Source organism: Anoplopoma fimbria, chromosome 9 (assembly GCF_027596085.1).
Source record: "Anoplopoma fimbria isolate UVic2021 breed Golden Eagle Sablefish chromosome 9, Afim_UVic_2022, whole genome shotgun sequence".
Lineage (NCBI taxonomy): Eukaryota > Metazoa > Chordata > Actinopteri > Perciformes > Anoplopomatidae > Anoplopoma > Anoplopoma fimbria.
Window position 1 is genome coordinate 30,560,042 of NC_072457.1, and position 20,549 is coordinate 30,580,590.

Genomic DNA, 20,549 nt, shown 5'->3' on the forward strand with positions numbered 1-20,549 from the left:
TTTGTTAGACCAGACCTTTTCCTGTCGATGCCAGACTACAGAAGGCTTAAAAAAAAAAAACATGTATCTGGTTAATGTCATTCTTAATCTTGAAAGTGAGGTGAGGGCCAAAAGGTCTCCTGGGACCAAAACTGACTCGAGAGCACCTTCAGCTTCCTCGGTAGCAGTGTCACATCTCTGGAGCTTATGAAAATGGTTGTGTAAAAGAGACAACAGCCGCCCAGAGGTCGGCCTCTGCTATTTTTATCAGCTAGCTTTTCTGGTGACTGGGAAAATGGGAACATTTTGGGTCGGAAGCGCTAAGATTAAGATACTTGATGAGGACAGCTTAGCAATGATGTCAAAACATACAGGCAAACAAAGCTGAGATTCAGTAGGCGATCTGGCTGCATTTCTTCAGAGGAAATTCACAGGACTAAGAGTGACTAACCACAGAGTTGTATAGACCGTTTCAATGGAATTGCACTGCTCGGCAACAGCTTTGTACCATGTTTACTTCCTCTCAGCTAATGTCATTCACATAAATGGCAACAGGGAATATAGAAAAGAAGAAAGGGTCATTAAGTCACTGAACTCAAGTTGGTGCCAAACTGTTAGTATTCTACATGTATTTAATTGTACTATAGCAACCTTTTAATTAATTACTAGCCAACCATCAAATTCTTATTGATATTTAATAATATTCTGAAGGGCTGAAGTTTGCAAGTTACATCTCTAAAAAGCTGGACCTTTACCGGTGCTAGTCACTTTGTCCATCAATTGACCTAGGTTTCTTTTGCACTTTGTTCAGCCATTATTGGCCAGCATTATCTCTGTTGAGATGTCCCACATTAAATTGGAAGTAAGACCATTAACGTTGATAAGAAAAACCCTGTGAAAAGGTTTATAAGAAACAGACAGGAAGTTTTATAGCCTCTCATGACTTATGTGCATAATAGCTAATAATATAGGCTGGATGACTAGTCTGAATGTAAAGCACTGAGACAAACTGTAGGCATTGTAGCATATGGTCAGGTCCTATATTTACCTCTGATAGGCCATCACACGCACGCACATTTAGATAAAAAGAAATGCAGTCAACATCACATTATGTGTTTTTAAAAATTACTTGGAAGAGTTTTGCAGTCCTTGTTAAGCAACACAGATATAATGAGTTACAGTGGGACTTGCCATGTCCACCCCATTAACTTCAATAGAGCTGGCAACAAGGTCTGGCCCCAATGCAAAACTGAAATGCTTTCACAATGACGCAACGAGCCTTCCTTCTTTTATAAGTTCCTTGCACTACAACAGGAAATAAACTGAGACCCATCTAAAATGTTTACGTCTACAACTGTAAACTTGTCTTTAAGAAACAGTTGACATGTTCCATTCATTTGAATGTACAGAACAAACTGTGCCTTTTGTTGGTGTTGGGGCAAACAAACAAGTTTTACACATTTGGTCTCAGTAATAAACAAGTAATAAGAGATACCAGCATACTAAACTTATTAAAATATTTCAGTGTATTTTTAGTGTCACATGCAGACAGTCACACTGATAAATGACCAACAACAGGATACATTATCAGGAGTGCCACCACAGCTCTCTCTGAAGCTGCGGTCTTAAAAACACCCAATACATTTTTTAACACAAACACACCGCCCTTGACGGGTTTTTCTGGCAGAAGTGTGAAGTAATTTGAGTCAATGTTTGTTAGCAAAAATCATTAGGAGTTCCCACCCACCACCTCAGGCAACCCTGGGCCTTGACCTGTTGGGAACGTCATTACAGGGGTTGAGACTGAAACTCTCACTCAAAAAGACTGCACCCTTCACAGTATCCAGTCACATTGGGAGGTTTCTTTAGCCATTATCCTCCGTGTGCATGCCAATAATTAATTGAACTGACGGGGTCATGTTTGATGCTGCTCACAAAGACGATGTTAGGATCCTGTCTGGTGAACAATTAGGGTCACAAGAGCGTTTGATAGACTATTAAGCCTACAGATTAGTGAGCAAGCGCTGCCAAATGACAGATAATGTCATGTTCATTCATGAGACCGGTTGTCACAGACACACACAACCCGCGACTGAAAATATTGGCCCTGACGCATAAGGCTTTCTGGCATCTGTTTGCATTATTTGAGGTGAATAGCTTAGAGAAGGATATATGGAGGAATGGCATGTGGAGAGGAAAAATCCTCCTGGTTTGCATTTCAGAGAGCAAAGCTACAAACTTCAATCTAGGTCATCGACGAGGAAGGGGGCCTAAAAATTCTGTGTGTCTTCTAACCGACTGAAATGCAGATGGAATTGTGAAAAAAACACTTTACTTAGGATATCTTCATACATGAGAATTAGCAGGTGACAATTCAGACAAGCTATACTGGTTATTCGGGGTACTAGTGATGATGAAGAGAAAGGAAAAGGTCTCCTCCTTAGTGTAACAGTGAAACCAAGATGAGAGAAGAGAGAAATCATTCATACAAATTATGTTTTTATTTCCTTTCCAGTTCTGCAGCACAAATAAAATGTGTTAATTAAAGAAAATGCTTTTAACTAAAGTGACTGCTCCCGCTTCAACTGTCATTATTGAACAAATAACTAATTGAAATTCATAGACAAAAACAAAAAATCATATTCTAAGCAACTTAAAGGCTTTACTTAAAATGTTATGCAATTTTATTCATTGTCCATTAATATATTTTTGATCAGTCAATACTTAAAAGTGATTAACTGTACATTGGCTTATCATAGGGACTCACAGCTGGGTTTCTTAGCCTGTTTTCATGTTTTCGGGGCCAAAAAACGGCAGCAAGAACACATTTTGGTTTGTTAGGCTTTTCAACAAAACTGGCAAGACATGACTCTCACTATGACTCATGAAACACTTTGAATGAATGTTTACAATTGGAGCATTTGAATAGGGAACCTCTTGTTCGAGCATAAATAGGTGAAACCACTTCAGGGAAAATATCCTGTATTGTATAAAGAGCTTCCGTGATCCTGTTTTCCAGGGCTGGGTCAACCAGTTTGACAACTTTACATTACACTACAGGGATGCTGTGGACACGGCCTCCAGTGTGGATTTAGTATAGAGCAAACACTGCTCTATTTGTTGAGAGCTTAACATAGTATCTACTGCAGTTAAATAGACTTAAATGTTTTGAGCTGCTGTCACATCTAAAAAAGGGAGATGTACAGTGTGATGTAAAAGGTTTGTGAAGGGTAATCATATCACTACATAAAGACAGCCAAGATGCAGAGTTTCTCCACCCACATCATGTCCAAATGCCTCTGAGCTGAGGTGTAGACTGGATCTTGGGTAGGAGAGAGAACAAACTCCTGATTGAAGAAATGAAACAATAGAGTGTTTGGTCTCGGCATGCCATACCACCCACTTCTCTCCTTCCAGTGATCTCACTGCTACACTGTGCTTTGTAATGGCTGAACTGCCTGGAACTACCAGCTTGGAGAGAGGAGGGGGACAATCTTCCCGTACACAGACCTTATATAAATGTAAGGTCTTAAATATTTGGTGGGTCGTGCAATATTCTAAACTGCAGTTATAAGTTAGGCATGAATGACTGGATATACGTGTTCACCAGGAACAGAAAGCAGAAAGGTGGCCATCTGTCAGCTATCAAATAGTCATCAGAATAAGAACATGAAATGTTTACATTTTTTTGATCTCACAAATAATTTGTCTAGTAAAATCTGATGATACCTGTCATGTAAAATCTATAGTCAAATGTGACTCTATAGTCAAATACTTGTGAAAAAGTGAAGCAAATTGTTAAATAGATCATAATGTCAACACATTATCTCTTTTAAAACATTCAAGATGACCAACTCTGTTCATAACTGAGCAGCCCGGCTCATCACTCTGACTGTTCTCTACACAGGACCAAACCACTGCAGAATAAGAATTCCTCATAAGCAACGATTTACAGGAAAGTGCAGCATTATTGATATCCGACCTTACAGTAAAGGAAAGAGAGGTGCTGGCAAAGCATATTCACTGCCTGCTCTGCCAACATTACTACAAAATCCGAATGATTTAATTACTGTGACGAACCTCTTACTTCATGGTTTCTGTAAATCCTGCTGGAGATTCCTGAGCATCCTTTCCAGGAAAGGTTGAGATAGCAGTGAACATGAAGAAAATTTACAGGGATAACTGGAAATTTCTGATCACTTTAGAGATTAATGCACAGCTCTGTGTGGGAGCATGGGGTGTATGTGAGGATGCTTACAAAATTGAGGGAAGGATAATAAAGCTGTATGAGGGTCGTTTGTCACCTACCATCACACAGTGTGTCGTAACAAAAAATCTGCCAGCAAGTTACTCCTGTATCATTAAAGGGAAGAGTTACCCTTGGTTTCAATATAAGGGAAAACATCCTTTTTGATCAACAATTTTTTGCCTTTAAATCGCACTCAAAAAAAAAGAGTTTGAACCAGCTCTAAAATAAACCCTGATCATGGAAAACATGGCAGCAAGCATACACATGCTTGCAAAGACCATCACGGTATACTACGATACACATACCTATTGAGAACTGCAAGGATGACATATTTTTATAGGCCAACCTAGAAGTTAGCATTGTGCTGGTTCCCTTGAATAAAAGCAAATAAGAAATTTCCATTGAATTTTGGATTATGCAGAAAATAAGCTTAAGAGTTTATGACACTTACGCATTTTTTTGTAATGATAATCTTCAGTAATAAACCACACAAAACACAAGCCGGAATAGTATTCGGCATGATGACTTTTTGTAGTAATTTAGCCACTTGTAAGCGACCGCCTTGAAAGCTTCAAAATTCACTCATTTATTTATGTCGTAGAAAAAAATATATAAAATCTCTTATTATTGTGTTGACCACAGACTTCATTTAAGGCATGTGACCAAAAACATCCATTCCAAAAACCCATCGGATCAGAAAAAGGAACTGGAAGTGCAAAAATGCCAACTCATTTCCAGGTTTAAAAAGGACTCATTCCTGCAGCGCTCTATTAACGTCACCTAGCTGCCGCATAGATCTGAGTCACTATCCATTGCCACACTGTAGCACGGTTGCAGTGTAAAATACGCTAAAGGGTCACTGTGCATTCACATTCATCTGTGTCTAGCAGAGCAGAGCGCGGGGGGGGGCTGTTGAGCCAGCATCTCGACCTTGCAGCAGGAAAGAGGATGAATGAGTGTCCTGGTGATCAGTGAATGAAATATGCTCCAGAATTATATCATACGCTCTCAGAGTCACGTGGTGCTGGTGGGACAGCGGTTGTTTATTAATGCCGTTTGAAGCAGCATGCTGGACGACGCGCCCCAAAGCAGGCTATAAGTCTTCATTGTTTTTGGCAGCCAGCGTGTAGCCGAGTAAGTGAATTAGACACTGCAAGCAAAGCTCTGACAGATTCATTCAGAAGAGTGGATGGAAATTTTCTGAATCAGAACAGACAGGCGCAATGCTGGGAGAATCTCATGAGAAATGCATTCATAAATAGTAAAGCATTTCACTCGTGCAGGAATACTAAATGTTCTTTTTGGTCTGTTGAGGACCTCTGTATGAATAACTACTGTAGTATGAACGTGGCTCTTTTTCAATGGGCCACGTTTCCATGATAAAAAAAAAAAAGATTGCATGAATGAAATGACCCCATTTAGCTGTTCAGGCAAGGTTGACATGAAGGTGAATCTTTGCTTGTATAAGCACTCGCCTGTAGACGTGAGACCATTAGGTGAGATAAGCGACACACAAGCCGGCGGCTCACAGAAGGATTAAAACAATAAAGTAACGCTGCTGCGCCATAGAATTGGTTTGCAAACGCCTTAACCAGACCTGGCCTTAAGTGGGTCAGGACATGGTGGGACAGGATGTCACCTGGGCAGCTCTGTGCTCAGCCAGGCCAGACAGAGTGAGAGAGAGGTTACAGTAGGATGAGCCATGTTTAAAAACACCTGCTCTGCTGTAAACTGGCACCAAACATTGTGTTGGTGATCCGACACTTCACCTGCTAGGGATGGCCCACATTAGGACGGTTACAGGAGGCATGAGGAGCTCAAAGTAGTTCATGGTGCAAAAGAAGACAGGATAAGCATACTGTGCAGGATCTGAGCTCCCGAGTGCAGCCGCAAAAATTATCTCTACCCAAAATTAAAAAATATCCAACCTGGTAACAGAAGCTCTAGTGTCTTAAAACAGCTGGACTTTGCATGCATAAGCTTCAACTTGCCTTGTGTGCTTGATTGATTCAAATGTTCTGTTTTGCATGATAGGGGCTCAGTTTCCCTGCACAAACCAGTTTTTGAGAGAGACTATAAAAGGAACAAAAACAAAACTAAAAAGCAGGTCGGAGCAACAGCCTATGACATACTAGAGACAGGAAATAAAAAGGCAGAACTGGTATTTGTGTTTCCTAGGAGTTGACTCAAAGCCGGTGATGCAGTTTAAAATGGTCACAACACTTCAAAGATAAGGGTCCCCTACCAACTCTCAGGGAGGTCCTGCTTCACTGCTGGTCCCGTCTCTTTCACCTACATAGAGTAACAGAACTGTGACAGAGCCGTTCATGCAACCCTGGCCTGGATAATAGGAAACAATCATATTCACTGAGGGCTTCATTAATGAGCCTTTGGTAACAACACGTTCTCCAGCAAACAACAGGTTCCAATCCGTCTAAGAAGGAGGTGTGTGCAGTGTGCACCCTTTCACCCATTGTGTGGGCCCCACAGAAAGGGAAACACTAGAATTCAGAGAATCTGAAGCAGCACAGTTATTTCCCAGTGGCTACTGTGTTAGCAGACAGGACTCTAAGTACCCTAATAAGTGGGTAACATTTTCTGTTACTTATATATTTTTTTATGTGTAGCCATAAAAATATTAGGATCCGAAGTATGTGTTTGACTGCTGCCACTGATAAAGAGGATTTAGGCAATAAGAAGGAAATGTCCCCTGTGGTTGATGGTGCCAACAAGTCCAGCAGTCACTACAATAGCATGGCACATCCTGTTCTTTTTTCCCCCTGTAGACAGTCCACTAGGACAGGGGAAGGACCAAAACACTTTGTCCTTGTGGATTAGCTACAGGCCCATACGTTTCCATGGAGCAGGAAAGACTCATTTAATACCCTCTCTCTGCAGCATGCGCGTTCATCTGGGAGTTTAGGGACTTAAGATATAGTTATTGTCTTTTAGACATCAAGTTAGCAGATTTATAATATTCCAGGATAAGTTTTTTATTTCTCTTGTGGCTTCTGAGGTCATTCTTCAATTGTTGATGTTTTCGAGAACCAACTGTCCCTTCAGCTCTAAAGAAAACAGCGAGAGTGGTATTGTGTTTGACATTCCTATGTGACTCCCTGAGGATAGACTAAAGGCTCTGAAACTGGACTGCTGCGATAACAGCAGCAAAAGCATCAACTACATTTCCTGTTATTGAGATGCAGCAGCAGACTCAAGGGACCGCTGTGGCTGAGAGTGATTTTTCTTTAACAAACTACTGCTGTACTACCGTACTTCAGTGATACTGCAAAGTCCTCAACAATGAAAAAAAAAAAACAGGCCAAATTTGTGCAGAAATAATAAGGCTATTACGTTCTATGCCAAGTTAACTTCATCCAAAAACGAAGTTCCGAGTTTTCTACTAGGATACATACTGAAGGTGCTGCAGAGTGCGTTTGACTCTGGTGCCATTCTAATCTAGTCAGGACTTTCAGGAGCTGGCCTCTTAAGTGAAATTCAATTCTCAACATCAGCAAAAAATCACTTAGGTAAATGTTACAGCAGAATCTTTAATTAAGTGTCACATCTAGTCCTGTCAAGTTGATTTTATAGCCCTCAAGCACAAGCCAAAATTGAAACAAGTAAAGCAACAACACCCAAGGTGTTGACGGTTGGTTTCTGTTTATTTCCTTCCTTTATTATGTCCATATTGTGGTACATATGTGTGACGTCTTTCTAAAGAATAGACTTGATTGCCATTAAAGTCAATACTGGCTTGTTCAAATGCAAAAGAGAAAGTATGTCATAATTGTTGCAGTTGACTTTAAAGTACCAAGTTCTGAGATGAGTGTTAAATCTGCCAAAGGCTGTCAACGCTGGGAATACTGAGAATAACATGCTCAAACAGGGTTCAGTAACTACTGCAGAACGTAGACAGCTGAAGGGCATCTGAGATCCGAGCATGACTTATGCAACTGTACACTCAAGCCACAGCGGCGTTATCCAGGATAACCATAGTTATCTATAGCACCTGTCACTGAGGCGATTCCATACTCAAGGGCCAAGAGAAGAGTGGCTGAGTTTAAACTAAAATTTTAACTTAAAGAATGCATTTAAAATGCTTTAACAGAGGAATGTAGAGCCTTGGTTTTTACCCTTTGAAGAGTAAATGGGTATTTCAAAGAACTGACTGTATCCAAACAACAGAGTCAAATGGAGAGAGAACACCAAATTCCTCAAAGCTAAATGTCAAATATAATCCCCCAACACACGAAAGGGAGAAGCCATTACTGGCAAATATTTCAGAAGCCTCATACAGAGGAACTGGAGGGAAGAATAGGCTGAACTAAGCTATGGACTAATAGAGTAATGTAGATATTATTTGGTACTCTGCTTAATGCCCAGGGCTGCCCGCACAATATGCATACCTTATACACATTGAGAAGTGAAAGCGGTCTTGAAAAAAAGAAGCTGATTCTTGTTAAAAACAATACACTCTATCAATGCTTTGTGGTGGTTTCCCACAAACACAATAAGTTGTTACACTACTATGAAGCAAAGTCAACAGACCTGCTATAGAGGAAGTAAGAGTGGGAGAGATTTCACTGGGTTTTCATGAAAAGAACCAGTAAGTGTTGTGACGCACCATTAAGTCTGCTCTGCAGTGTCTGCAAAAATACTCACTGCAGAGAAAAGTCGCAAGAAGGGAAGAGAATCCAAATGCACCAAACTGACTGAACTGTACATTTCAACTACCAACAATTCACTACAGAGTCTGACCAAATTATTAACCCATAGCAAACTTTTTTTTCCCCGTAATCATCTTTAAACATTCACCTTATGCGTTGCTGCCCTAGTTTACAAAACACCAAGGGCTACTCCATTTGCAAAAGTAAGCCTGTTCCATCTACAAAGAAGCCTATGAAGTGGGTCATTTCCAGCTTATATATAATGTAATTTTACTTTGCTATTATTACTATTCCTTCCTTCGGCTGCATCCTTAGACCCAGGTGTAAGGACCAGCCCTCTATTAATAGCGTTCTGTTCGCCCAGTTCTCGATCCAGCCATTGCTAAGGAGATTTAGTCTTCCTGCATCCTCGTTCAGGCTCATATAGAAAGCTGATTTCCATTTAAAGAGTGCAGCAAAAGACAAATGACTGTTAAATACATGTAATTCCCAAATAACTTTCAGAGATCATTTAAATTAATTAAGTAGGAATAGCAATAGAGCATCTTTGACCAGTTAGACTGTTTGGTTGAAAATGACAGTTGTATAATCAGGCCAGGACTCTTCGGGCGTGCACCAATACCACATTACTAGCAAACAGCAGCTGAGGTCAAAACATTGCTGAACAAACCATCCATCCACTGTGAGATTATAGTTCATGGTTCAGCACACAATTGCCTGTCATTCTTTTCCCACTGAATTTAAAAGGAAAATAAATCTCTCTTACACAATACAGCGGTGAGGTGTGAAATATGTAGAAAATCTATTCTTTCATTGTTTTTCAGACCCAGTGTTGTCAAACTACAAAGAGACAGGCACTACACTGCAGGGACTCAATCCGTAAGTGTTTTTGCATTTGCTGACTGCCATTTAGTGAACCTTCCACCCATCCCCTGTCTGACTGCACTGGGGCAAAGACTGACAGATTTGCATGGCAAACTTTATGCAGAAAAGGGAAACTCAAGTTCCAAACGTTAGGGAGAGAAAGCAAAGACGGCACAAGGAATATTGCTGAGAAAGCCATTTTAAAAAAAGAGCAAAAAGAGAGGAGCCGGACATGAAAGTCTCTCTGCACTAAACAGGGGAACTAATGCTTGAAAGTGAACGACAACATGCAGCAAGGCCGACACTAAAAGCTCTGCAAGGCACTGAATATTTTAACTAAATCTGAGTTAGTACCTCTGTTTGACGTGTTATAGCTTCAGATGCTGAGTGTGCAAATGTACAGCACAATGGTTGCACACCTTACTAAACAATGAACACAAGGACTAGGACAAAAGAAAATGTGTGTGTTTTCTGCACGGGGATAACCTCAATGCAGTTTGCTTTCAGCGACAGCATTTTGAATCTGTGAGCGAATAACATGCAAGGTGTGTAATTCTGTTCAAATGACTACCTTCTGAGGGTGACCACTGCAGCGCCCACACGCCACCATTACATAACTCTGCGCTGATTGCATGCAATATTACAGAGAGTTGACTGTGAATACCGGAAAAGACACTTACCGCCATCACCAGCTCAAAGGGATACTTGTACACCCGCACAGGTGACTGGTACTTCTGCACCATGGTGGAGATTGCAGTTACACCAACAACCTGAACAGGAATAAGAATAAATCAAATCAGAAAAGAAAGAACCAGTTATGATCACAGGCAAATGTGTGTGTGTGTGTGTGTGTGGGGGGTGGGGGGGGGCAGAGATGTAAGGCCGCATTTCATTCACTCTTGCCATCATAACAATAACTGTGTGCTGCTGAGTACCAAAATCACAGCATTACGGCGGCACCTGGCCCTAAAAGACGAGACTCAGCGTGTAATTAAGTAAAGGTGTGTTTTGGACGACTGCTTGAATGATGCCAGGTGCTTTTATGTGTGTGCGTGTGTGTGTGTGTGTGTGTGTGTGTGTGTGTGTGTGTGTGTGTGTGTGTGTGTGTGTGTTCGCAAGCAGCACAATAAACTAGAAATCCGTGTATAGTTATGGGCTGCAGAAGGGAGCTCTCCTGAGCCGAGGATGTCACCGATCAATGGATGCAGCATGCCCCGCTCATTTATCAAACAGAGACTACGCCACTGCAATGGCTTCTCACTGCAAACTACTGGGAATAGCCTATAACTAAGCCTAGTCCATCTACAGTCTCTGCAGAATTTGGGGTGACAGCTACACACAACAGCACTCTACCTAATGATAAAAAAATAAAAAAGACAGGTGGTGCTCATTCTTTAAAAATGTAAACAGCACATTCCACATGCTGGAGCAGAGGATAGAGAACAGGATGACACACAAAGTAAAAACATATGTAGAAAGATGTATCTTTATATTCACTTTAACATTAGTAGTTGACAGACAAATGTGCATACTGTAAGTTTTAATGGCAACTAAACAGAATGTGGTGTAAAGTAAAACGATTCTGCTTACTACAGGCAATTTTTTAAAGAAGTGCAAAGTGTGGCTTGAACTTCACGTTCAGCATTTGTTGAGCATTTGTTCAGCATGCTGAAACACGTCTGTGACTCCGGCAATGCAGTGATGGGGACATGGCAGCAGGTGAGGAGGAGGAGGAGGAGGAGGAGGAAGAGGAGGAGGAGGTAGCTGAAGTCCCAGCACTCCTTCACAGAGGGATCAGGGAGGCAGACTAGTAAGGACCGGGTCTAGGACCCACAGAATACAAACCACAGTATTCCTCTATGGCTAACGATGGCTACTGCTGTACATAATTACCGTCATGCTTCAGGGTCTGTCAGCAACTCCAGAAGACACGACAGAACAAGACAATCACTTTAATACAGGAGGTTCCAGGTGAATGTAAGCTCCACATGAGAGCAGGTTACTCTAGACAGCAGCTCACTGCTTGTTATTAACACCACCGTGTCGTGGATCACAACATGTGGCACACCGGCTTGTTGTTCAGGTTAGCTTACACAATAACAGAGCTAACAGAGGTTAGCTTACACAATAACAGAGCTAACAGAGGTTAGCTTACACAATAACAGAGCTAACAGAGGCTAGCCCGCAAAGCTAGCGCTAACTCACCGCTGTTATCAATACCGTACGTGGTGCTTACCGTTGACTCAAACACGTAAACAGGGCTGGTTTAGTCTGGTTAGTCGCTGCTTCTCCTGACAGGTGTATCGGCTCCAGCTCTGTCCATCCTCCTGCTCCAGAAGCTAACAGTTAGCTTTATCGTGCTAGCTGGCCATGTAGCAGCTAGAGACCGTGAGACGAGTCCTCCTCACAGGCTGACGAGCTCCTCACGCTGGTGCTGAACCACTGCTGATGGAGGAAGCGTCTCCGGTGTCCTCCTCTCTCTCTGTGTGTCCTCCTCTCTGTCTCCTCCTCTCGCTGTCATGTGTCCTCCTCTCTGTCTCCTCCTCTCGCTGTCATGTGACGCCGTGGCCCCGCCCCCTTCCCCTCGCTGTCATGTGACGCCGTGGCTCCGCCCCTTTCCCCTCCTCTCGCTGTCATGTGACGCCGTGGCTCCGCCCCCTTTTTTCAACTCGGGTTTTTTCCACCTCTCAGTGCTGCTTTCATAAAAACCCCACTGCCTGACCTCAGTGCATCACAAGCACCAGAGGAACAATATGATGTGAGCAGTATAGACTATACTGCTCACATCATATCGTATACTTATACTATACTGTACTGTATAGTATATAGTCTAGTATAAGTCTAGTCAGTATAATACTGCTCACATCATATCGTAGACTTATACTATAGTCTAGTATAAGTCTAGTCACCGCCTTATTGTTTTATATCAGAGCATTTGCTATGAATGGCTTTTATGTGATGTCGTCGTTTTATTGTTTCATTTTCATTTGGTCTTGGTATTTTATCTTATATTTGTTTACTATATTTTACCAATATCACTTGATTTTATTTATTTCATTATTTTCATTATTTTCATTATTTTGTTTGTTTATTTGATTGTCACTTGTTATTTCATTTTGTTTCTTAGTTTAGTTTTATCCTAATGATTGTTCTTAATGTTTCTTCTATTGCACTGTTTTGCTGGCTTGTCTGTCGAAGCACTTTGTAAACCTTGTTTTTAAAAGGTGCTATATAAATAAAGTTATTATTATTATTATTACAGTCATCATAAAAAGATGGGCACAGTTTATCTGTAGTTTTATTTTGCATCACATCAGCATGTCATACTTCAAGAACATACTGTATGTTTCCATTGCAGTGTTGTTTGTGTCTGTTAAACCACCGATGAATGCAAAGTATAATGGCATCAGTAGCGAAATGATGTTGCTATTAAGAATATATGAGATTGTGGATGGACAGAAGGTGGGGGAGTCTTGAGATCGACCTGCTTAGTTAAAGGGCCACTCCAGCTATTTAGATTTGCAAAATAAAATAAATTAAAGCCTAAAGTGTGGGAGGAGCTTCAAACATAATTGCTTAATTCCCCATGTTGCAACCAATGGCATTTTAAACCTTCACTGCCTTATAAATGTCCTCGTCTTACAATACCCACAACTTCAGTTTGTGTCTCAGTCTTTCTGTTGCTGTCTAACAATGCCAAAAAACGATGTATAAATGTGTAAAATCAGTGTAAATTGAATTAAAATACAGATAATTAATAGCAATCACAATAATTAATAATAAGTTATTTTAGCGGTTCAGAATCATAGACATTGGAGTGTCTTTGGTTCATCTATCCTCAAAAGTGTGTGAACTTGGCAAGATGCCAAACCCTCAAATACCATGTGTAAATGGAGACAGTGAGCTATTCTTGGCCGCAGGTGATGAATGGTGCTGTTGAACTGTGAGTTTTTGTATCGCTTACACGTAAAACAAGCTTTTTTTAGGTGCTGATTTAATATATTTATACACCTGTAGTCCAAAACCTCTGCTGTTGAAGCAGGTGTTATTTGTGACAGGTCCCCCTGCAAGTATCTCATGGTGTGATAATAACTGTCACAAAATAACACCCAAAAGTTAAATAAGTGGAAAAACACAAACCCATCTAAGTGGTTTTTCCATTAAGAATCAAATACTCAAGTATTTAGATTAGCATGAACAAATGTGTTTTACTCTATGTTTCATATACACGTGTTTCACAAATATGTGTAGACTTTGCTGTGGCCTATAAAATTCTGTTTATATCCCAGAGTTAAGTACATTCAGATCCTAATTATATAAGAGGTTTAGTGATGGCGGTGGATGATAGCATTAACTGGCAGGCTAGTTGAGTCTGCACACTGACGTCTGCCACCAAATCAGATGTTAAAGAAAGACGGCAGTTGCATTAAAATGTTGCATAAAAATGTTATTGTATGGTCTGGCTGGAAAAATGTATTTATGGAGGATGTGATCTCTTGAGGATAACATTCCCATGAAAAGAGGATTTGCCAGCAAATATCAGATTTGGCTCAGATTGAATCAAGGTCATTGCAAAGAGTCATCATGTTATGTGCTGTTCAGTTTTTCTGCCAGGGTGAATTTCACCATTAGTAAGCAAAAACAGATCAAATACATCATCAAGGCAAATACTATGCTCCTGTGACAGCCCACGTTCATGTACAGCGTGGTCTTCATTCCTCGCATCTTCGTTCTCCTTCCTTGTGTTCCTCTTTCCTTCATCACCTGCACTCTCAAAGTCCAATAAAAGCAAAAAAAAATCCTTATGTATCATCAAGTGAAGGATGTGTGACCTATTTCTGCCCTCTATCCTTCTGGAAGTCCTCAGTGTGTGTTCGAAATAGCCATGACCTATGGAGAGGGTTTCAAAAGACGTCTAATAACAATTACAGATAGAGTCATAAAAGTAATTTAGAAAACAAAAACAGTATGAGGATGCTTGTATACTATGTCTAATTAGCTGTCCTTGTGCTTTCTCGCCTCACAGGTTCCCAGGAATCGGGGTTATATCTGGACTGTCATCGTGCCACCTACTGAGGCCCTGCTGACACCCACTACTACTACCACTATCATTATTAGTCACATTACTATTATTATTGCCTGTACTATTACGCTTATTGACTTGCTTCTACCCTGGAGTCTTTGTGCTTTCTCGCTTCGCAGGCTTCTATAAATCGTGGCTGTACCTGGACCGTGGTCGTGCATCCTGCTACGGCCCTGCTGACACCGACTGCTACCACCATTATTATTATTACTAGTCACATTACTATTACTATTACCTGTACCATTAAGCATTTTAGCTTTACTTCCACCCTGAAGCCCTTTTTGCTTTCTCGTTCTGCAGGTTTCCATGAATCGTTGTGGTACCTGGACCGTAGTCGTGCCTCCTGCTGTGAGCCGACTGACACCCACTGCTACTTCCATTATTATTATTAATCACATTACTATCCCTATTTTCATAACTATAATTCTACTGTAATAATTGCTGGTGTTATTATAAGTAGTCTTATTATATGAATCATTTATGTCACATACATTGAATGTGTTGTATCTCTGTTATGCTGTTCATTCTGGTCACATGACATCTATTGCATTCTGTCCATCCTGGAGAAGGATCCCTCCTCTGTCGTTCTCCCAGAGGTTTCTTCCTTTTTTCTCCCTGTTAAAGGGGTTTTTAGGGGAGTTTTTCCTGTGCCGATGTGAGGGAAGGACAGAGGATGTGAGGGTGTAAGGAGGATGTGAGGGTGTAAGGACAGAGGATGTGAGGGTGTAAGGACAGAGGATGTGAGGGAAGGACAGAGGATGTCGCATGTGCACAGATTGTAAAGCCCTCTGAGGCAAATTTGTAATTTGTGATTCTGGGCTATACAAAATAAACTGAATTGGATTGAATTGAATTAACTGTGATAGAGATAGAGTTGGTGCTTTGACCTTTAAGTTTCTCCTATGTACATGTACTGATGTAAAACACTTCACTAAAGGATCTGACTCTAAATAAATGAATAGCAACCTCTAAATATGTTTTATTACAAGCAAGGAAAGAGAGGGCTTATTTTCCCTCCACAACTAAATGTGTTAAATTGATACAACAGGCCAACTGTAGGACGAATCTGAGCCGCACACATTTGACTAAATGACAATATAGTGCAACGTTGATGTGAGACTGAATGAATGGACATTGCTTACACTGGGTCAGGAAAAAAAAAAGGTGCTCTGATATATTTTTTGGAACACAGATATGGATGAATTCCATTTGGCTACCTCAGTCATGTTAGAGTTAACCCTAAAATGTTATTAGTAATGTTAGAGTTAACAAAAACCTCTAATGTTATTAGTCATGTTAGAGTTAACCCTAAAAACACCTCTAATGTTATTAGTAATGTTAGAGTTAACCCTAAAAACACCTCTGTTATTAGTAATGTTAGAGTTAACCCTAAAAACACCTCTAATGTTATTAGTAATGTTAGAGTTAACCCTAAAAACACCTCTAATGTTATTAGTAATGTTAGAGTTAACCCTAAAAACACCTCTAATGTTATTAGTAATGTTAGAGTTAACCCTAAAAACACCTCTAATGTTATTAGTAATGTTAGAGTTAACCCTAAAAACACCTCTATTAGTAATGTTAGAGTTAACCCTTCTATGTTATTAGTAATGTTAGTTAACCCTAAAACACCTCTAATGTTATTAGTAATGTTAGAGTTAACCCTAAAACACCTCTAATGTTATTAGTAATGTTAGAGTTAACCCTAAAAACACCTCTAATGTTATTAGTCATGTTAGAGTTAACCCTAAAAACACCTCTAATGTTATTAGTAATGTTAGAGTTAACCCTAAAAACACCTCTGTTATTAGTAATGTTAGAGTTATTAGTTAATGTTAGAGTTAACCCTAAAACAAATGTTATTAGTAATGTTAGAGTTAACTAAAAACACCTCTAATGTTATTAGTAATGTTATTAACCCTAGAGTTAACCCTAAAAACAGCTCTAATGTTATTAGTAATGTTAGAGTTAACCCTAAAAACACCTTGTTATTAGTAATGTTAGAGTTAACCCTAAAAACACCTCTAAAAGTAATGTTAGAGTTACCCTAAAAACACCTGTTATTAGTAATGTTAGAGTTAACCCTAAAAACACCTCTAATGTTATTAGTCATGTTAGAGTTAACCCTAAAAACACCTCTAATGTTATTAGTCATGTTAGAGTTAACCCTAAAACATCTCTAATGTTATTAGTAATGTTAGAGTTAACCCTAAAAACACCTTTAATGTTATTAGTAATGTTAGAGTTAACCCTAAAAACATCTCTAATGTTATTAGTAATGTTAGAGTTAACCCTAAAAACATCTCTAATGTTATTAGTAATGTTAGAGTTAACCCTAAAAACATCTCTAATGTTATTAGTCATGTTAGAATGTTAATAAAAACATCTCTAATGTTATTAGTCATGTTAAGTTAACCCTAAAACACCTCTAATGTTATTAGTAATGTTAGAGTTAACCCTAAAAACACCTCTAATGTTATTAGTAATGTTAGAGTTAACCCTAAAAACACCTCTAATGTTATTAGTAATGTTAGAGTTAACCCTAAAACACCTCTAATGTTATTAGTCATGTTAGAGTTAACCCTAAAAACACCTCTAATGTTATTAGTAATGTTAGAGTTAACCCTAAAAACATCTCTAATGTTATTAGTAATGTTAGAGTTAACCCTAAAAACATCTCTAATGTTATTAGTAATGTTAGAGTTAACCCTAAAAACATCTCTAATGTTATTAGTAATGTTAGAGTTAACCCTAAAAACACCTCTAATGTTATTAGTAATGTTAGAGTTAACCCTAAAAACACCTCTAATGTTATTAGTAATGTTAGAGTTAACCCTAAAAACATCTCTAATGTTATTAGTAATGTTAGAGTTAACCCTAAAACACCTCTAATGTTATTAGTAATGTTAGAGTTAACCATAAAAACACCTTTAATGTTATTAGTAACACTTATCAGCAGCTCTCTGATGCACATCAACCGTCTAAAGCTTCACAAAGGTAGTGCTCATCTCAGTCATCAATCAAGATAATGACAAGCTCTGTAAAACAATCATACATATTCAAATAGCACGACACCTTCTGCCTCTTAAACAATGAACAGATGAGGTTCATTCATACACCGTTGTATTGTGGACAGGCGCGGACAGTAACATTACTGAATATTGTTGGCAAATAAATAATAAAATATATATCTGGGCTCAGACATCATCATCCAAACACCATGGCTGCTGCCTCAGACCTGCAGAGTGTGCTGGAATTTCTTTCACAAATAAAGAGAGTATCCTCACACGAAAGCATAAATTCATAGTGCATTCTGAGAACGTGCTCTTGACAAGCCCAGTGTCCGTGGTCATTTGTCCCCGTCTCCTCTCTCAGGTCCCCCGCTGAAGGACCGGAGGAAGTTGTAGATCCTTGTGCTGTACGGGACAAAGTCTTTCCTGTAGACGATGACGGTTTTGGAGTGAGCCGTCAGGTGGACGACCTGATTTGGATCTTCTGGCTCTTGAAACTCTTCTTCTTTTTTGACTGAGTTCAAAGGGCAAAGTAAAGAGTGAGCAGTTAGAACTGAAATATGACATCATGTCTATGTAAACTGGGCTGAGTGAATACAGTATAACAACTGTGTAACCATGTGTAAATTAATGGGAGTATTTGATACTGAGAGGTGTTCAAATATGTTATTTATTGTAGTAAACATTCTCAGCTTGACTAAACAATAAATACAAATCAAAATATAGATAAATAAAGTAAGAAATAAACGTATTGAAGTACTTTAAAATATTTATCTGCAAAGCAACTATTGCTGTCAGACAAATGTGCAGTAGAAAGTATATATTTAAAAATAAAATGGAAATACTCAAGTAGGGTACAAGTACCCAAACATCTTATTAAAGTCCATCCATGAATAAATGATATTCATACTACACTAACCACACCGTTTAAACTATAAATGGTGATATGGTTCATGTGGATGTACTGAAACAGAGAGAATAGAGCAAAGCTCAGTAACAACAGATAGTGAAGTCAGTATTAGTGTCAAATTCATAGTCCCAAGTAGATGTCTCATTAAAGTCTCATATATGAGCTATGAGGGATTTTAAAGGTAAAAACTAATTGAATGAAACATAACTAAGTATATAATTAAAGGCTTCAATGAAAGAATGGGCCTTTACAGCAGCATTACAATGAGTAGGAAAGGTTAAACGCAGAGGTCAACTTTCATGAAGCTTTTAATTTGAAGTCCGCACGTACCGTAATGTCTACTGTGAACGCGCACCGTAATGTCTACTGTGAACGCGCACCGTAATGTCTACTATAAACACGCACCGTAATGTCTACTATAAACACGCACCGTAATGTCTACTATAAACACGCACCGTAATGTCTACTATAAACACGCACCGTAATGTCTACTATAAACACGCACCGTAATGTCTACTATAAACACGCACCGTAATGTCTACTATAAACACGTACCGTAATGTCTACTATAAACACGCACCGTAATGTCTACTATAAACACGCACCGTAATGTCTACTATAAACACGCACCGTAATGTCTACTATAAACACGCACCGTAATGTCTACTATAAACACGTACCGTAATGTCTACTATAAACACGCACCGTAATGTCTACTATAAACACGCACCGTAATGTCTACTATAAACACGCACCGTAATGTCTACTATAAACACGCACCGTAATGTCTATTATAAACACGCACCGTAATGTCTACTATAAACACGCACCGTAATGTCTACTATAAACACGCACCGTAATGTCTACTATAAACACGTACCGTAATGTCTACTATAAACACGCACCGTAATGTCTACTATAAACACGTACCGTAATGTCTACTATAAACGCGCTCGTACCGTAATGTCTACTATAAACACGTACCGTAATGTCTACTATAAACACGCACCGTAATGTCTACTGTGAACGCGCTCGTACCGTAATGTCTACTGTGAACGCGCACCGTGAACCCGTCTGCAGGTGTAACGACCTCAGTGCTTGCGTCACTCATAGAGGACTAGGCCTCTTAAAGCATGTAGCAACACACAGAGCACACCTGGCCCTCACCTGGCGGCTCCTCGTGTCGACGTGAGAACCGGACCAGCGCGTAGGACCCGACCATGGTCCAGACCCCGACCATGGTCCAGACCCCGACCATGGTCCAGACCCCGACCATGGTCCAGACCCCGACGGCGTAGACCGCAGACACCCTGGTGTTCCACTTCAGCAGGTCTCTGAACGGCATGCCGGCTGCTGTCTCTGTGGTGGTCTCTGTCTCTGTTGTCTCTGGTGTCTCTGGTGTCTCTGTGGTCTCTGTTGTCTCTGTAGTCTCTGGTGTCTCTGTGGTCTCTGGTGTCTCTGGTGTCTCTGTAGTCTCTGTGGTCTCTGGTGTCTCTGTGGTCTCTGGTGTCTCTGGTGTCTCTGGTGTCTCTGTAGTCTCTGTGGTCTCTGGTGTCTCTGTGGTCTCTGGTGTCTCTGGTGTCTCTGTAGTCTCTGGTGTCTCTGTGGTCTCTATAGTCTCTGGTGTCTCTGTAGTCTCTGTGGTCTCTATAGTCTCTGGTGTCTCTGGTGTCTCTGTGGTCTCTGGTGTCTCTGGTGTCTCTGTAGTCTCTGTGGTCTCTGGTGTCTCTGTGGTCTCTATAGTCTCTGGTGTCTCTGTGGTCTCTGGCAGGTGCGCAGGAAGGTA

General features: G+C 40.1%; 2 protein-coding genes across 2 annotated transcripts in view; both read right to left on the minus strand.

Annotated features, from left to right (window-relative positions):
- The window catches only part of si:dkey-237i9.1 (SEC14-like protein 1), a 30,416-nt gene extending 18,148 nt beyond the window's left edge, over positions 1 to 12,268 (minus strand). Inside the window, exons 1-2 of the mRNA XM_054604461.1 lie at positions 11,996 to 12,268; positions 10,440 to 10,529 (exon numbers count right to left, since the gene is read on the minus strand). Of these exons, the coding sequence (XP_054460436.1) occupies positions 10,440 to 10,502 (63 nt within the window). The 5' untranslated portion in view covers positions 10,503 to 10,529; positions 11,996 to 12,268. The remainder of the gene's footprint in view (positions 1 to 10,439; positions 10,530 to 11,995) is intronic.
- A 5,431-nt stretch (positions 12,269 to 17,699) lies between these two features.
- LOC129096445 (small integral membrane protein 26-like) lies at positions 17,700 to 20,108 on the minus strand. The gene is made up of 2 exons (XM_054605225.1): positions 19,931 to 20,108; positions 17,700 to 18,367 (listed from the first exon to the last, which is right to left on the minus strand). Exons 1-2 carry the CDS (start codon positions 20,106 to 20,108, stop codon positions 18,192 to 18,194), a joined length of 354 nt encoding a protein of 117 aa, XP_054461200.1. The 3' UTR covers positions 17,700 to 18,191.
- Positions 20,109 to 20,549: the final 441 nt, after the last annotated feature.

Excerpts from the sequence above, each read along its gene's own strand:
- LOC129096445 (XM_054605225.1), bottom strand. The coding sequence starts at position 20,108 with ATGCCGTTCAGAGACCTGCTGAAGTGGAACACCAGGGTGTCTGCGGTC. Across the intron at positions 18,368-19,930 it reads TCGACACGAGGAGCCGCCAG|TCAAAAAAGAAGAAGAGTTT; the intron begins GTGAGGGCCAGG and ends CTTTGAACTCAG.